Source organism: Ceratotherium simum, chromosome 5 (genome assembly GCF_057802395.1).
Source record: "Ceratotherium simum simum isolate JZ-2026a chromosome 5, ASM5780239v1, whole genome shotgun sequence".
Classification (NCBI taxonomy): Eukaryota; Metazoa; Chordata; class Mammalia; order Perissodactyla; family Rhinocerotidae; genus Ceratotherium; species Ceratotherium simum.
The window spans coordinates 72,003,761-72,016,420 of NC_141904.1; the positions used below are offsets into that span (position 1 = coordinate 72,003,761).

The window sequence follows — 12,660 nt, forward strand, 5'->3', positions numbered from 1 at the left end:
ATTCCAATACCACTCAACGTGTGCTTCAAAGTGTGGTTGTAAGGGAGTAAGTACAGAAATTGAGAGGAATGTTTAGGACCTAGGAACTTCTATAGCAGTTGGGCATTGTCATGATAACCAAGGGCAAGATTAGCAGACATGTCTCACTGACCAAGTTGTAGAGTGGTTCAGGTATTGCTGAACTCAAGGGGCAAGCTGTATATGGGGTGAGCTATGTAGTCACACACAGTAGAACCACATATTGGTCATGTTGGTAATTAAACCAACCGGACAACCTGGTCCTCGTGGTTTTTCACTATTTACAGTGAAAACATGACTTTATAATAAACATCTAGAATTGAGGGCTCCATTTGAGAACCCAGGAAGGTGAAAAGTCTGGAAATCATGTCTTGGAAAAGAACAGCAGAATGTACTAGGGGTATCCAAGTAGGAAAAAGGAATGTGAACTGGAGGAAAGACTCATAAGGAACGTGACAGCTGAAGGTCTGCTATGTAAAAAGGGATTACATTTATTTGGCATAGTACCAAAAATGTAGGTGATCTGATATCTAAAGGGCTTAGTAAATGATTTTGATAAAAACCTAACATGAAAAGCATTTCTACTCTATTTTTTGATCAATATTTTGATTGACAGATATTTGGAGAACGATTAAGCTATAAATGTGGACATTTGTTCATGTTGCTACTGGTGGGCTGATATTTTTCTGTACTTTTGCCTTCTGAATCTGCCAATTTCTTACAATAAACCTGTATCACTTTTATAACCAAGGAAAAAACTTCCTTAGAACAAAATGTCAGGCTGGAATGGAAGACATCCTAAAACATTTGTCACTTTAAAATATTTTCACCTGAATCACCAATAATTGAATCAAGGACCATATCATATGCTTTCCTTACTTATATGGTGCCATTAATCCCACATGTGGTTAGCAAATTAGTAATAGGTTCCTCATAAATACTGTTCGGAATTATGTTACACACAATACATGATGGTTAAACTTTATGACATTTTTGCATGGGAGAGAAGAGGTTCTCATTGCCAGGTCTGTTTCCAGTTACTGATATTTTGAGCATACATGCTCTCTCCCTTATAGCAGAATGATGTAGAGCCCAACACTGCATTTAGCCTTTAAATCCCATTGCAAATCCTCCCAGGACTGACTGTCATGGGGACAGTCACAGTCTCACTTTGGCTGGATTTGACTGAAATACTGGAAAGGCCAAGTTCCATCCTTGATGTGGATGGGAAGCCCAGGCCTGGCTCCAGCATGAGGCACACACTGTGTGTCAGGGCAGGGCATAGGGGGAGCAGACTCTAATCTGCAATACCTACCCTCAGTACATCAAAGCTTTCTCTTCATTCTTCACTGCTAATTCCACTTGGCTGTGAAGCAAAATTTTAGGACTTGATCTTTGAAACAGACTTAAGAATGGGAGTGTAATTCTAGTTTAAGGGCAGTCTTCTGGAAGCAGCTTTCTATCTTGCAAAAGGGCTGGTTTTAATAAAGGATGAGTGTTAGTGGATGAACAGATGCTGATAAAGCACATTTCATGTAATAATAAAGCAAATGGAATTCTGGAGTTTACTCCAGGTTTGTACTTGACAGTGATGTGAGACAGGATGGTGTGTTACCTGGATCTTCTTACGAACTCTAAACAAAAGCTGGACAAGTTTCATGTAGAAGGTATATAGTCTGACTTAGCTGTGGTCACTCAATTTCAAAGGATGGGTCAACATCACAGAGATAGCCTGGCTGCTGACAGTTAAGCAAAGAGTGAAGCATAAAAGGTTTTCAGAAGCTCTTGGAACATAAGAATGTAAGAGCTGCTGCTGTCTTGGGATCTGTGTAGATTTGGGTTTTACCGTGCTTGCTCATAAAGAAGAGAAGGCAATAATAGCTGAATAGTGCATTGTGCAGTAAAAGCAGTGTCTCGCCTTATATACTGTGCACAGTAGGTAACTAATAAAACTGAATGAATGAGCCTGAGATCCCAAGGCAGACTCAAGATCCAAATGAAAAATAAGCTGGGCTCTGCCGTTAACAAGCCAGGTTGCCTTGGGAAAGTCACTTTTCTCTGAAACTTCTCAGCTATTCTACAATTTTAGGACCAGACACAGGATTTTGGGGCTCAATGGAGATTACAATTCCTCGAACTTATTGGGTGGTTTGTAAATTCTCAACATTTCATTCTGATTCTGAGCTAGAGGCAGAACCTTACGTAATTGAGCACATCACTGAAAGCACAGAGGTTATCAATACATATCTGTCTGTGATGATGGAGATAAGATTTCAAAGAAGACCAGTAATCAAACAGTTATGAATAATGTATTAGCATTATCTGGATTAACGCTCCCCCCACCATTGGTGTCCTGTTGCTTACTGGTCTAGATGGACTGTTGGATAAAAATGAACGGCTAAGCCTGACATTTCAGATGAAATTGAAAAGACAGTTCAATTAAGAGAATTAAGGTGGCCATTCCACCTTGGTGATTCAAGCTTTCTGTTTCAATGTCAGCTGCTTTAATCAGAGGGCATCCCAAAGACTCATTTCAATGGCTTATCCACTTGTAGGAAGACTAGTTACTGAAGCATAACTCTTTACCTTAGCAGTCCAGGACTACTGGGCATATTTCTTTACATTACCTCAACACTTTCTGTATCTATGCATGACACTCTGTGGGATGTAGAGATGTCTCTAAAAAGACTGCATTTTCCTTCAATGAAGGACCTTAAATTTGAGACAGGGTAATAAGACACTTATCCCTTCATTCAACAAATGTTTATCGGGTGTCTGCTACATGTCAGGCACTGTCTAGGCAGGAGGACTATAACAGTGAACGAGTTAGACAAGAGCCCAGGTCTCATGGAGCTTGTAGTGGGGGAGCTAGACATTAAGTAGGACGTGGCACCATTGGGGGAGGAGTGTTTTAGATAGAGTGGTAGGGAAACTTTTCTGGAGGTGACATTTGGACAAAAGACTGAGCCAGGCTGAGCTATGCTAGGATCTGGGGGAAGTGCTGTGCAGGCTGAGCTAAGAGCAGGTGGTAGGACAAAGAATAGTCAAGTCCTGACGACAGTGGGAGAGTGGTGAGGAGGCCGACTCAGTGAGGGCAGGGCTGACCAGGGAAGGTTCCCTGGAGGAGCCCTTGTGCTCTGCCTTAAAGGCTAAAGAAAACCATTTAAATTGGCTGGGGCATCCTATATTATCTCCAGGACAGTTCCAACTCCCTTGTGATCTACTTAGGTTACTCTATGAAACGAAGTTTGAAGATCATTTTAGTCTCCCTGTTGAATTGTAGCTTTCCTTTCTTTTCTGGTCTCAGAATTACATCATCAGAACACAACATAGGTGATGGTAGCTTCACAGCTTGGCTAGGATGCTACTGATGAATCAACTGGGAAATTAAAACAACAGATTAAGGAAAAAGCCTTCTTCAGACATCTATTTTCTTTCTTAATTGCCTACAGGAAGATCTAGAGCAGGTGTTCAGTACCTGAAAATTTATGGGTAATTATTTGGCTGCTCAACCCGTGGGTATACTCCTTTTAACTCTAAGTAGTTTCACAATAACAGGGATTTGACACTTACCTAAATATGATCATTTTGTGTGCTTTACAAGAGAGAACATCTGTTTTTCTCTGTGTATTTGCTTCAATAATATCCCAACACACTCATATTTTCCTCCTATATAACATCCATGGAACTAGTTACTTTTCAGAAGGTACAGACATTGATCTAATTCAACTTCAGTGATGAGCGGTGTGTTGAGATTGGATCCCTTACTCAAAACAAGCCTGTTCCTTCTGTAATCTAACCCCAGAGAGGGGGAATAAAACAGATGGAACCTACCAGAGACAGACTGTTGACTGTGCTAAGAAATCTTGTAGGAAGCAGGGAAGACAGGGATGTGCGAGACTCCCTGAAAACTGGGTCCGCTTTAGGAAACTCAGTTCCAGCAGTGGGGTTTTTTATTAACCTTCTTGAACTGCCCAGCCTACCTTCCAAAGACAGACCTCCGAAACAGAACAACACTGGAGGTACAGATACTGTTGTCTACTGGAGATTCTCTCCTGGTGAGCAGCTGCAGCAAGCTTCAGGAAGATTCTACCTGAGTCTTCACTTTGGAACTTTGGACGGGCTGTTCATCCAAAACCACCAGGTTCACTTTATGAGATGGTGCTTGGGTAACAGAAATAACCTGGGGACATCTCAACTGCTATGGACAAAAGTCCAGATGTGAAAGCAGCCTTCCTGCCTGGTATGAACTCATGGTACTATGTGATAACTCTTCAAAAGAGCTAGAGATGGAGAATGGCCATATTTTGGTTTTCTAGGAGATGAAAAGCTCACGTCTAATGATCTAATGGCTTATGAACCTCAAGGAATATGAAGTCCTTAAGAGCAGGCAGGATGGTGACTTCCTGATTTTGCATTTCTAGTGCCAAACAGTGTATTTAACATAATTGATGCTCAGTAAAAGCTGGTGAGTAGAAATGAAAATAAGCATGGATGTCGAGTCTCATGGCATCAAAGGTCTAAATTAACATACTTGACTAATTTTCTAAACACTTGCATCCTTTGCCTCTGCTTGTTATTCATAAAAAGAAGTCTTAGCACAGTTTCACATGTCTGCATGGGCTCCGTCACTTCTAGTCCATATGACTTCACTCTGCATGGACAGTGTGGATATTAGAGACTTGGAGGGACATCTTTACACTATAGTGAACAAAACGCACAACCAAAGCCTTGCTGGCATGACCCAGGACAACAAGAGCAAATGGAACCCTGGACTTGTTTACCTGACCCCATGGCCTCTAGGTCAGGGCCCCTTCGACTTTAATGTGTGCCGAGGCACCTGGGGATCTTGTTAAAATGCAGATTCTGATTCTGTAAGTCTGAGGGCCAAGATTCTGCATTTCTCACAATCTCCCAGGTGATACTGCACAGGTCCCTAGACCACACTTTGAATAACAAGGTTTTAGGGAACTGTGTTAGAGTGGCTCCTCCTCCCAAAAGCAAGATGCTCTCAGGTAGTTCAGACTGAGAAAGTTACGTCCTTTAAAACTCAGTTTAGGCTAGTCTTAACACTTCTTTAATATTAGCCAATCTCCTGAGAAAAAGAGAAAGAGGGCAGGAGGTAGTGGAGAGAACTGGCCCCAGGCTCCCAGCCCTCAGCAGGCACCAGCGACGGACACCAGGACTTAATAACACTGCCTTGTGTCCACTGCATTTATTGTACAGCACCTTCTGTGGATGGCAGTTGATGCTGCTTTTCTGCCTGAGGCAGTAATATAGCATTTCCTTTAAACAAAATTTACCTTAGTTTAAATGAGTTGAGTTCAGTTAAAGGAAAATAGAAATAAAACAATGGTTCTAGTGGTATTCAGATATAACAAAAAAGTTGTAAGGCAGAATGGGCCAAACTGATTAGATATTGTGGGAGCTCTATGACCCTCCAGAAACTATATGCAAGCTCTTATAGACAGGAGCATTCTTCCAGGGAGAGACCATAGCTTCCATCAGATTCTTACAGGTGTTAGAAACTGAAATAGAACTAAAGAACCCACTGCTATAAAGTCAAGTTTAACTAAATACCAAAGACTTACAAAGTCTACACACTACTCCATAAATCTAGCTCCTGAGATATTTGATAGGTTTTTAAAGACCTCTAGTTTGTCATAGTTACAATGATCATCAAAAAGCAATGGTGTCATATAAAGATTATTAAATAGCCCTTCTTTCAAAGCAGTGTTCCACAGAACTCAAGAACTCTCCAAAAGTGTTTGAGAGAACTCTAGACTCAGGAAATGTTAACAGGTACTTAGCCAAAGAGAAGTTGTTACATCAAATAAACAGGTTTGGGTAATTCTGCCTACTGTATCCACTCTGTCCCCAGGGCATTTACCATGCTTATCAACATATTCAAGATTCTGACAAGTCCTCTACAAAAGCCTGTTTACTTTTGTTTAATCTGACATTTCCCAAACGAATTTGATCACGGAACCCCTTCTGCAAACACTATGTATTAACTTAAAAACTAGTGTCCTGGGGGAGTCATTGGCTGCTTCGTGAACTAGCCCTGAAGTTGGGGAGATGGGACATTGTAAATCAGAGGCACAATCCTTAATCTTCTGAAAGGCAGAGGCTACATTTCCTGGAGCAATTACTGGATGGCAAGCACTTTGGTCTATGGTTGACAGCAAGCAGGAATAGTCTACAGCAGCTTTTATAGTTAGAATAATTGACATTCCAGTTTAGACCATATGCATTTAGGGAGAAATTTAGATTTTCAAAAAAATGTCATCAAGTCAGTCATGCCTCTAGTACCAAATACAATGATTTGTCCACATCTGGCTGTAGGTGAGCAGCCAGTGAAGGCGTTTACACACTTTTATTGATCCTCATCTTCTGCTTTGGAATAAAAACTCTTGGTAACTTTAAAGGAATACTTGAGGAACACAGCTGGTTTCTACTGTTCTGCTGCCTTTGTCACTACACAGGAACCTAATGCCACTTAACAACTCAGCAACCTCAGAAGCTTTGGTGGGGCAGCCCAGATTACACAGTGTTTGGCCATGAAATTGAATAAAATGTTAGTGGATTTTGCCTGGCTGACCTTCTGATTGTGCCAATGGGTTTACCCTTTAATATCAAGTATCTTTTTAAAAGGTGCCCTATTACCCTATTCTGTAAAATCAGCTTCAAAAAACGCTCTCGTATTTTTGAAAACACATTAAAATATGAAAGTTTTCCCAAAGTATAAATAAATACATCTTGAAAGTTGATTTTTCTCTATTTTCTATCACTCTTATTAAAAGGAAAATGAGGACTAGAACTCTGTGAACTGGTGTCCTCTGAATATTTTAAAACTTAGAGGTCAATTTGACATACAGCATCTAGAATCTTGAGTCATTCTGGCCTCAAATAACACTTGAGGAGAGTTATAAATTTGCTTAATTTCTTCAAGATCAGTGTTAGAAAACTTTTCGCAAGTGAATCAGTGGGCAAACCTTTTTTTGTTGGGCGTGGGCTTCCATCCACTTTATAATTTTTATAATTTGATTTATTTATTTTTTTTTCCCCCAAAGCCCCAGTAGATAGTTGTATGTCATAGTTGCACATGCTTCTAGTTGCTGTATGTGGGACGCGGCCTCAGCATGGCCGGAGAAGCGGTGTGTCGGTGCGCGCCCGGGATCCGAACCCGGGCCGCCAGCAGTGGAGCGCGCGCACTTAACCGCTAAGCCACAGGGCCGGCCCTCCATCCACTTTAATAATTTATCTACCTGTTCTTGAGCATCTGCCCTGAGTAAAAAATAGTGATGACTTAAAGAGCAGAAAGGTGAGGAAGCTTTCAGTAATTACAAGAATGCACGGATTTTAGAACTTGGCAGGAATAGATTATGTGAATTCAAAAATCCAGAAAAGGGCTTACTACCCTACCTTTTAAGTAATTTAAATAAAAAACCCTAAATTTCTGCCTTGGGATCTGATCATTAAGCTCTATCATGGAGGGGGTTAGTAAAAGCTCAATGTGCCTTTCAATGGGCATGAGTAAAAGTAGTTCTTTAAAGAAATCCACTAAAAGTGGATATTTCATGAGCATCCATAAACTAAATTTATGCTTATAGAGAACTTATTAGTCTTGATAATGACTCCTAAAATGAGACAAGGACGTTCTTCATACCTCCAGCTCCAGTTCCTCCCTGTCCATCTCCTGATGGATGCCTCCAATGTAGTCGTTTGGATCGTAGTACTCGTGGGCTGAGGGATGCCTGAAAAAAGACAAAAGATCTGTAAGGCCCTGCTTTCAGTTGTAAGTATCTGTTTTCCTCGCCCCTGTCCTTAGTCCCAGCAGTGGCACGGCAGCAGTTGCCAGGGTCCAGGCACTATCATAGCTCGCACCTCTCTGGTCATGTTTCCCAGCACCGTCAGGACCCCCATCGTAACATTTCCACCATTTGCACTCAAGTCCGTTTGCTCTGGAAGGAGTTAAGATGCAGGGTGCGAGTGGGACTGGCTTTGTTGCTTCCAGTGACCATCCCCTAGCCCACTAGTTACGTGATTCAATAGGACTAATTTCTAACTCAGTCTCTGGGCAGGAGACTCACATTTACCACTTACTGCGTCACTGTTAGATTTTCTTTCTGGGGAGAAAAAGGCTTGGACTTTAGGCAACACTAGAAGACATGTGCAGGCCTCTGAGATCAGTTCAAAGAGCTGTGACTGAAACTGCTGTGCTATCATCTTGGACAGTGTCTTTTCAAACTTTTTTGACTGTACCCACAACAAGAAATATATCTGGCATCATAACCTAGTATGTACATACTTGTATGTAATGTACGCACATACATCAGTGCATAAAATGCATACGTGTATGTTTGTATACATGCACACACACAGCTGGGAGACTGAAAGCTTGTGTTTCTCTAGGACAACATACGTGAAACAATTCACCGAACCCACCCCCTCTTTGGAAGTGTCATTAATGGAACTTCTGGAGCAAAGGCCGTGGGAATTATAACATGCTCAGTCAGTGGCTTTGAAAGTTGCGAGATGCGGGTGGAAAGCTTCAGCCTCTGAGTGTTTGGGGACCCAAACCTTCACGTTCTGAAAAGTCAGTGCAGCAATCAATGGGCTCTGGTCTTCCCTCCCAGGCACTTAGTTTTGAAACAACAGATCAGACATGAGTGGTCATTCAGACGAGGGCTGGCTTTCAATTTTCTGGACCCAGCAGGCAAATATGCTGCCTGCACTTAAGGGGCTTTTATCCTGAGGATGCTGCTGGAGGGCCTGGGCTTTCAAGCATCAAGTTAGCACTCCCCATTCAGTCCCAATGCACGCTCTCGCTGTCCTCTGACCTTGTAGCCAGAACCTGGAGAGGTCTGACCTCTGGACTCTTCTAACATTTCTCAAGTTGCCCCTTGGGGATAAGTCATGTCATGTTAACTAGACTTAAGAGGAAATTAGGGGTTTGGCTTTTAAAAGGCCCATCACCATGACAGTTCAACATCTGAGAGTCAGGAGTAGCCTTAAAGGCCTCATCAATAATGAGAGGCAGTTTTGGTCTATAATGTCAAATAACTGGCTTGAACGGTTGTATGCAGTGAATTGGCCACTTGTTTCATAGGATCAACTGGGATGCTACAGAGTATCGTGGTTAAGAGCTGGGAGTTCAGGTAAGACAGACCTGCCTTCCAATCCAGCTGCCAACAAGCTGAGTAGAACTAGTCAGTCTGCAATTCCTCATTGTATAGAAGAGACAGTCGTGAGAAATAAATGGGATAACAGTTCTCTGCACACTGCCTTGCACACTGTGAGTGAATGTCAGATGGGTGCCCCCTCCTCTACCTTTACATGCTGTCAGCTGCAGCCAAATTTACTTTGTCAAGCCTGGGGACTTAGCCCTGGGTGCCGAATGACAGCTAACCATTAAAACCATGGAACAAAAGGCAAGCCCCTGTCTGGAATTTGATGGAACCAACAGGACACGTGTGCTCACTCCAGCTACTGAGTTACTAATAGAAATGCAATGGGTATCGCTTGGAGGTTTTCCCTAGAAGAGGTGAAAATCCCCTTTGAAATAATGCATCGAGTCAATGCTCTGAACCAGGAGCAAGATGGGAAGAGACGGGAGTAGCTCTAATGTCAGCCAGAGAGACTGGCGGGGGGAAGTGGACATCTTGCCTTCAGATGTGCAAAATCACATTTGAAAAGCTATATTAAACTGGACGAAGCCAGGGGTCTATCTCAGGAATTTCTTGTTCTTTATTTTTTCCTAAATATTTTACATCAGTCACTAAATTAACATCGACTGCCGCTATCATTTGAGTGCTTACCATATGCCATGCTGAGAACTTTCCATACATTATTTCATTTAATCCTTCAACAATCCTGTGAGACAGGTACTATTATCATCCCCATTTTGATAAAGAAAAAATAAAGCCCAGGGAAATAAATTACCCAAGTTGCGTGGCTAGACATTAGTTTGAGCGTCAGGTTTGTCTGACTTGAAGGCTTAAAGGCTTGAAGGCTCTGAACTACTCTGTCTCGGCAGAAAGCAAGGTAAGAGGAGAGTCGTGTGTAAAGTAATTAATGCGGCGCGTGGGATCACAGCTGTTCCTTAATTGGTAAATGCAGTACTTATATGGGGCACATGTGGGCTTATTACACAGATCTAGGTTTGAAACGAGACCCAAGAAAGCAGAATGCACAACCTTCAGGGCTTTCTTTTCACTCCCAACTTACTTTGTTGTCTATGTAAAAGAACCATCAGCATTCCCTCTAGTTATAACGACAAAACCTTCACATTACCATTTGCAGTGATTAAATTTTATTCTGAAACAATTTTACAACATTTGTAAGTAATTTTGTTCTTAGAATGTAATTTGAATAACTCTGCTCCAGGGTTATAATAAAGTAATTAATATGTCGGAGCAGTTTTGAACAGGATTCAGTTTATTGCCTCTATAAACAATAAAGTTAAACATGGGCAACTTGGAGGAAAATTATAAGGCGCATTAATTTTTTTTTACCACACGGAAGGGAAAAAACCAACTTCATCACACTTCTTTACCACACTTAACAGACGTGATGCACAATCACATTACTTACTCCTCTGGCAAGAGATAGGGATCCAACACGGGCGGGGTGGGAGAGGACATCTTAGTGAGAGCCATGATGTGCTCAAAGGTGATGTCAGTCTGGGTTCCTGTGTCCACCAGCTGCGACTCTGACGGAGGCGTGAACATTTTGGTCCGCGGCGTCCTCCTCAACACCTGTACCACGATGGGCTCCTTGGCTGTCTTGAAAGCCTCCACAGCCTGGTCATGAGTTGCTCTGGATAAGTCTTTACCATTGACCTGTTGAAAAACATTTAGGATGGGATCGGATTATAATTAGGCAGAAGCTGGCAAGACTGACACGTGGATTGACTGTTTTCCTGTGTAAGCAGCTAAAAGGAAGAACAACATGGGGCTGTCAGAGAACTTCAGTTCTCTATGTTTTAGGTTTCCCAAGGAATGCCTGGTGGGAAGAGGGTGGGTTTGGAGGTATACAGATCTGGCATTAAATAATAAATCTCACAGCAGGGAAGTCTTGGCTTCCTACTGGAATATCTTTAACACAATTTCATCACCTGCTAATCTTGCCTGTGAGAGAAAAGAGCAGCATCAGGCTCAGAGCCTTTATCAGGCAATAATAGCTAACTAGAAATTAATTACATTGTTATGGCGTGTCTTTTTCCAGTATGCATCAGGTGACATTAGTTTTCCTTTTATGGAAGTGATATGAAGTTTCCTTTTTTAAATGAATTCCTTTGCTTTTCTTTAAAAATCAATTGAAAATATTACGTAAATGATAATACAGGCCATAGGTGGATATGGCAGATATAAGGAGGAACGCAAATGGCTGACGTTTTGGCCGACATTTGGGAAACAATAGCTAGCTTTATTGCTGTGTTGTTTCTTACTGTGCACAGTCCTTTGCTACTGCTGTATCCTCAATACCTGTACTAATTGAGTGCCTACTGTCTACTGCATGACTTAAATGAAGATCTCTCTTAACAGTTGTCTCATTTAAGTCCTGGGAAGTTGGCAGGACCGAAAGTATGTTCATCTCCCTCCTCTACTAGCCTCAAATAAACTGCATGAGATCACCTTGCTAGTTAGTGGTGGGTCAGAATGTTGGATGCTGCATCCAGGAATCTTTCCAATGGTACAATAAAAAAATAACTCAACATGGCTATCTTTAGAACAGCTTACACAAAAGGAAATAGAAGCCAGAACCTTATTTCTAGAAAATGAAGTCATTCCAAGTGCCACGGAAGTCCAACTATTTAATTCACTCTCCCCTTTCCAGCCCCCTAGCAAAAGAATATGACATAATGTTCTGATAGTTTGGTAATGTCTAATGGCTGCCCTGCCTGAAAGTTATCAGGCTCTGAAATATTTCAATATTATTCCACAAGCACTTGGTTTGCTTTTTAAAGTCAAATATAAAATGATGGTATAGGAATCATATTTTGCAGAATATATGTCTGCATAAGTTCCTCAGCTTCTCAAATCTCTGGAGAGCAACACTCACAAATTCATGTCACTTAACATAGGAGTTCCTGAATTTAAATCTCTTAGATTAATATTCCATTCTTTCAATATGCATGTTTTTAGCATTTATGTATAAACATAAAAACAAACATTGAACCTTTTCCTGTCTGGCAGATACATTCCCCACCTCAGTATCTTGTACTTCACAGCACACTACAATTAGGTCCATCCTCTGAGGTAGAGAGCACTTCAGTTGCTCTTTGTCCAAGCAGAACACGAGTATTGATTATGCAGCTGTTTTTCTATTTTTTTAAAGTCCTTTCACTCCGGCCCTATAGGGACAAGAACTCTCGGGTTGGAGTGCCTTGTAAACAACTGTTGGGATGAGGAAAAGATGTTGGATTCTTTCCGTGTAATGAAGCCCAAATGAATCACGCCAGTGGAGATTATTAATGACTGGGATTCAATCCACTTAAGTAATTTACTCATATTGGGAGGGATTTAGGCAGAGCGAGAATTCTGGGCTACAAAATGACTCAAGTGCACCAGTAAATCAGTGAATGGCTAAACTACCGAACTCTTAAATCCTCCACCCTGGAGGGTTGGGAACACCAGG

At 41.6% G+C, this 12,660-nt stretch overlaps 1 protein-coding gene and 1 long non-coding RNA gene across 2 annotated transcripts in view; one reads left to right on the forward strand and one right to left on the reverse strand.

Annotated features, from left to right (window-relative positions):
* Window positions 1-12,660, forward strand: part of LOC147917076 (uncharacterized) — a 323,483-nt gene that overhangs the window by 249,984 nt on the left and 60,839 nt on the right. The gene's annotated exons all lie outside the window — the stretch shown is intronic.
* The window catches only part of PDZRN3 (PDZ domain containing ring finger 3), a 235,348-nt gene that overhangs the window by 11,494 nt on the left and 211,194 nt on the right, over window positions 1-12,660 (reverse strand). Inside the window, 2 exon segments of the mRNA XM_087431351.1 lie at window positions 7,688-7,775; window positions 10,615-10,862. Coding sequence (XP_087287477.1) covers window positions 7,688-7,775; window positions 10,615-10,862 — 336 coding nt within the window.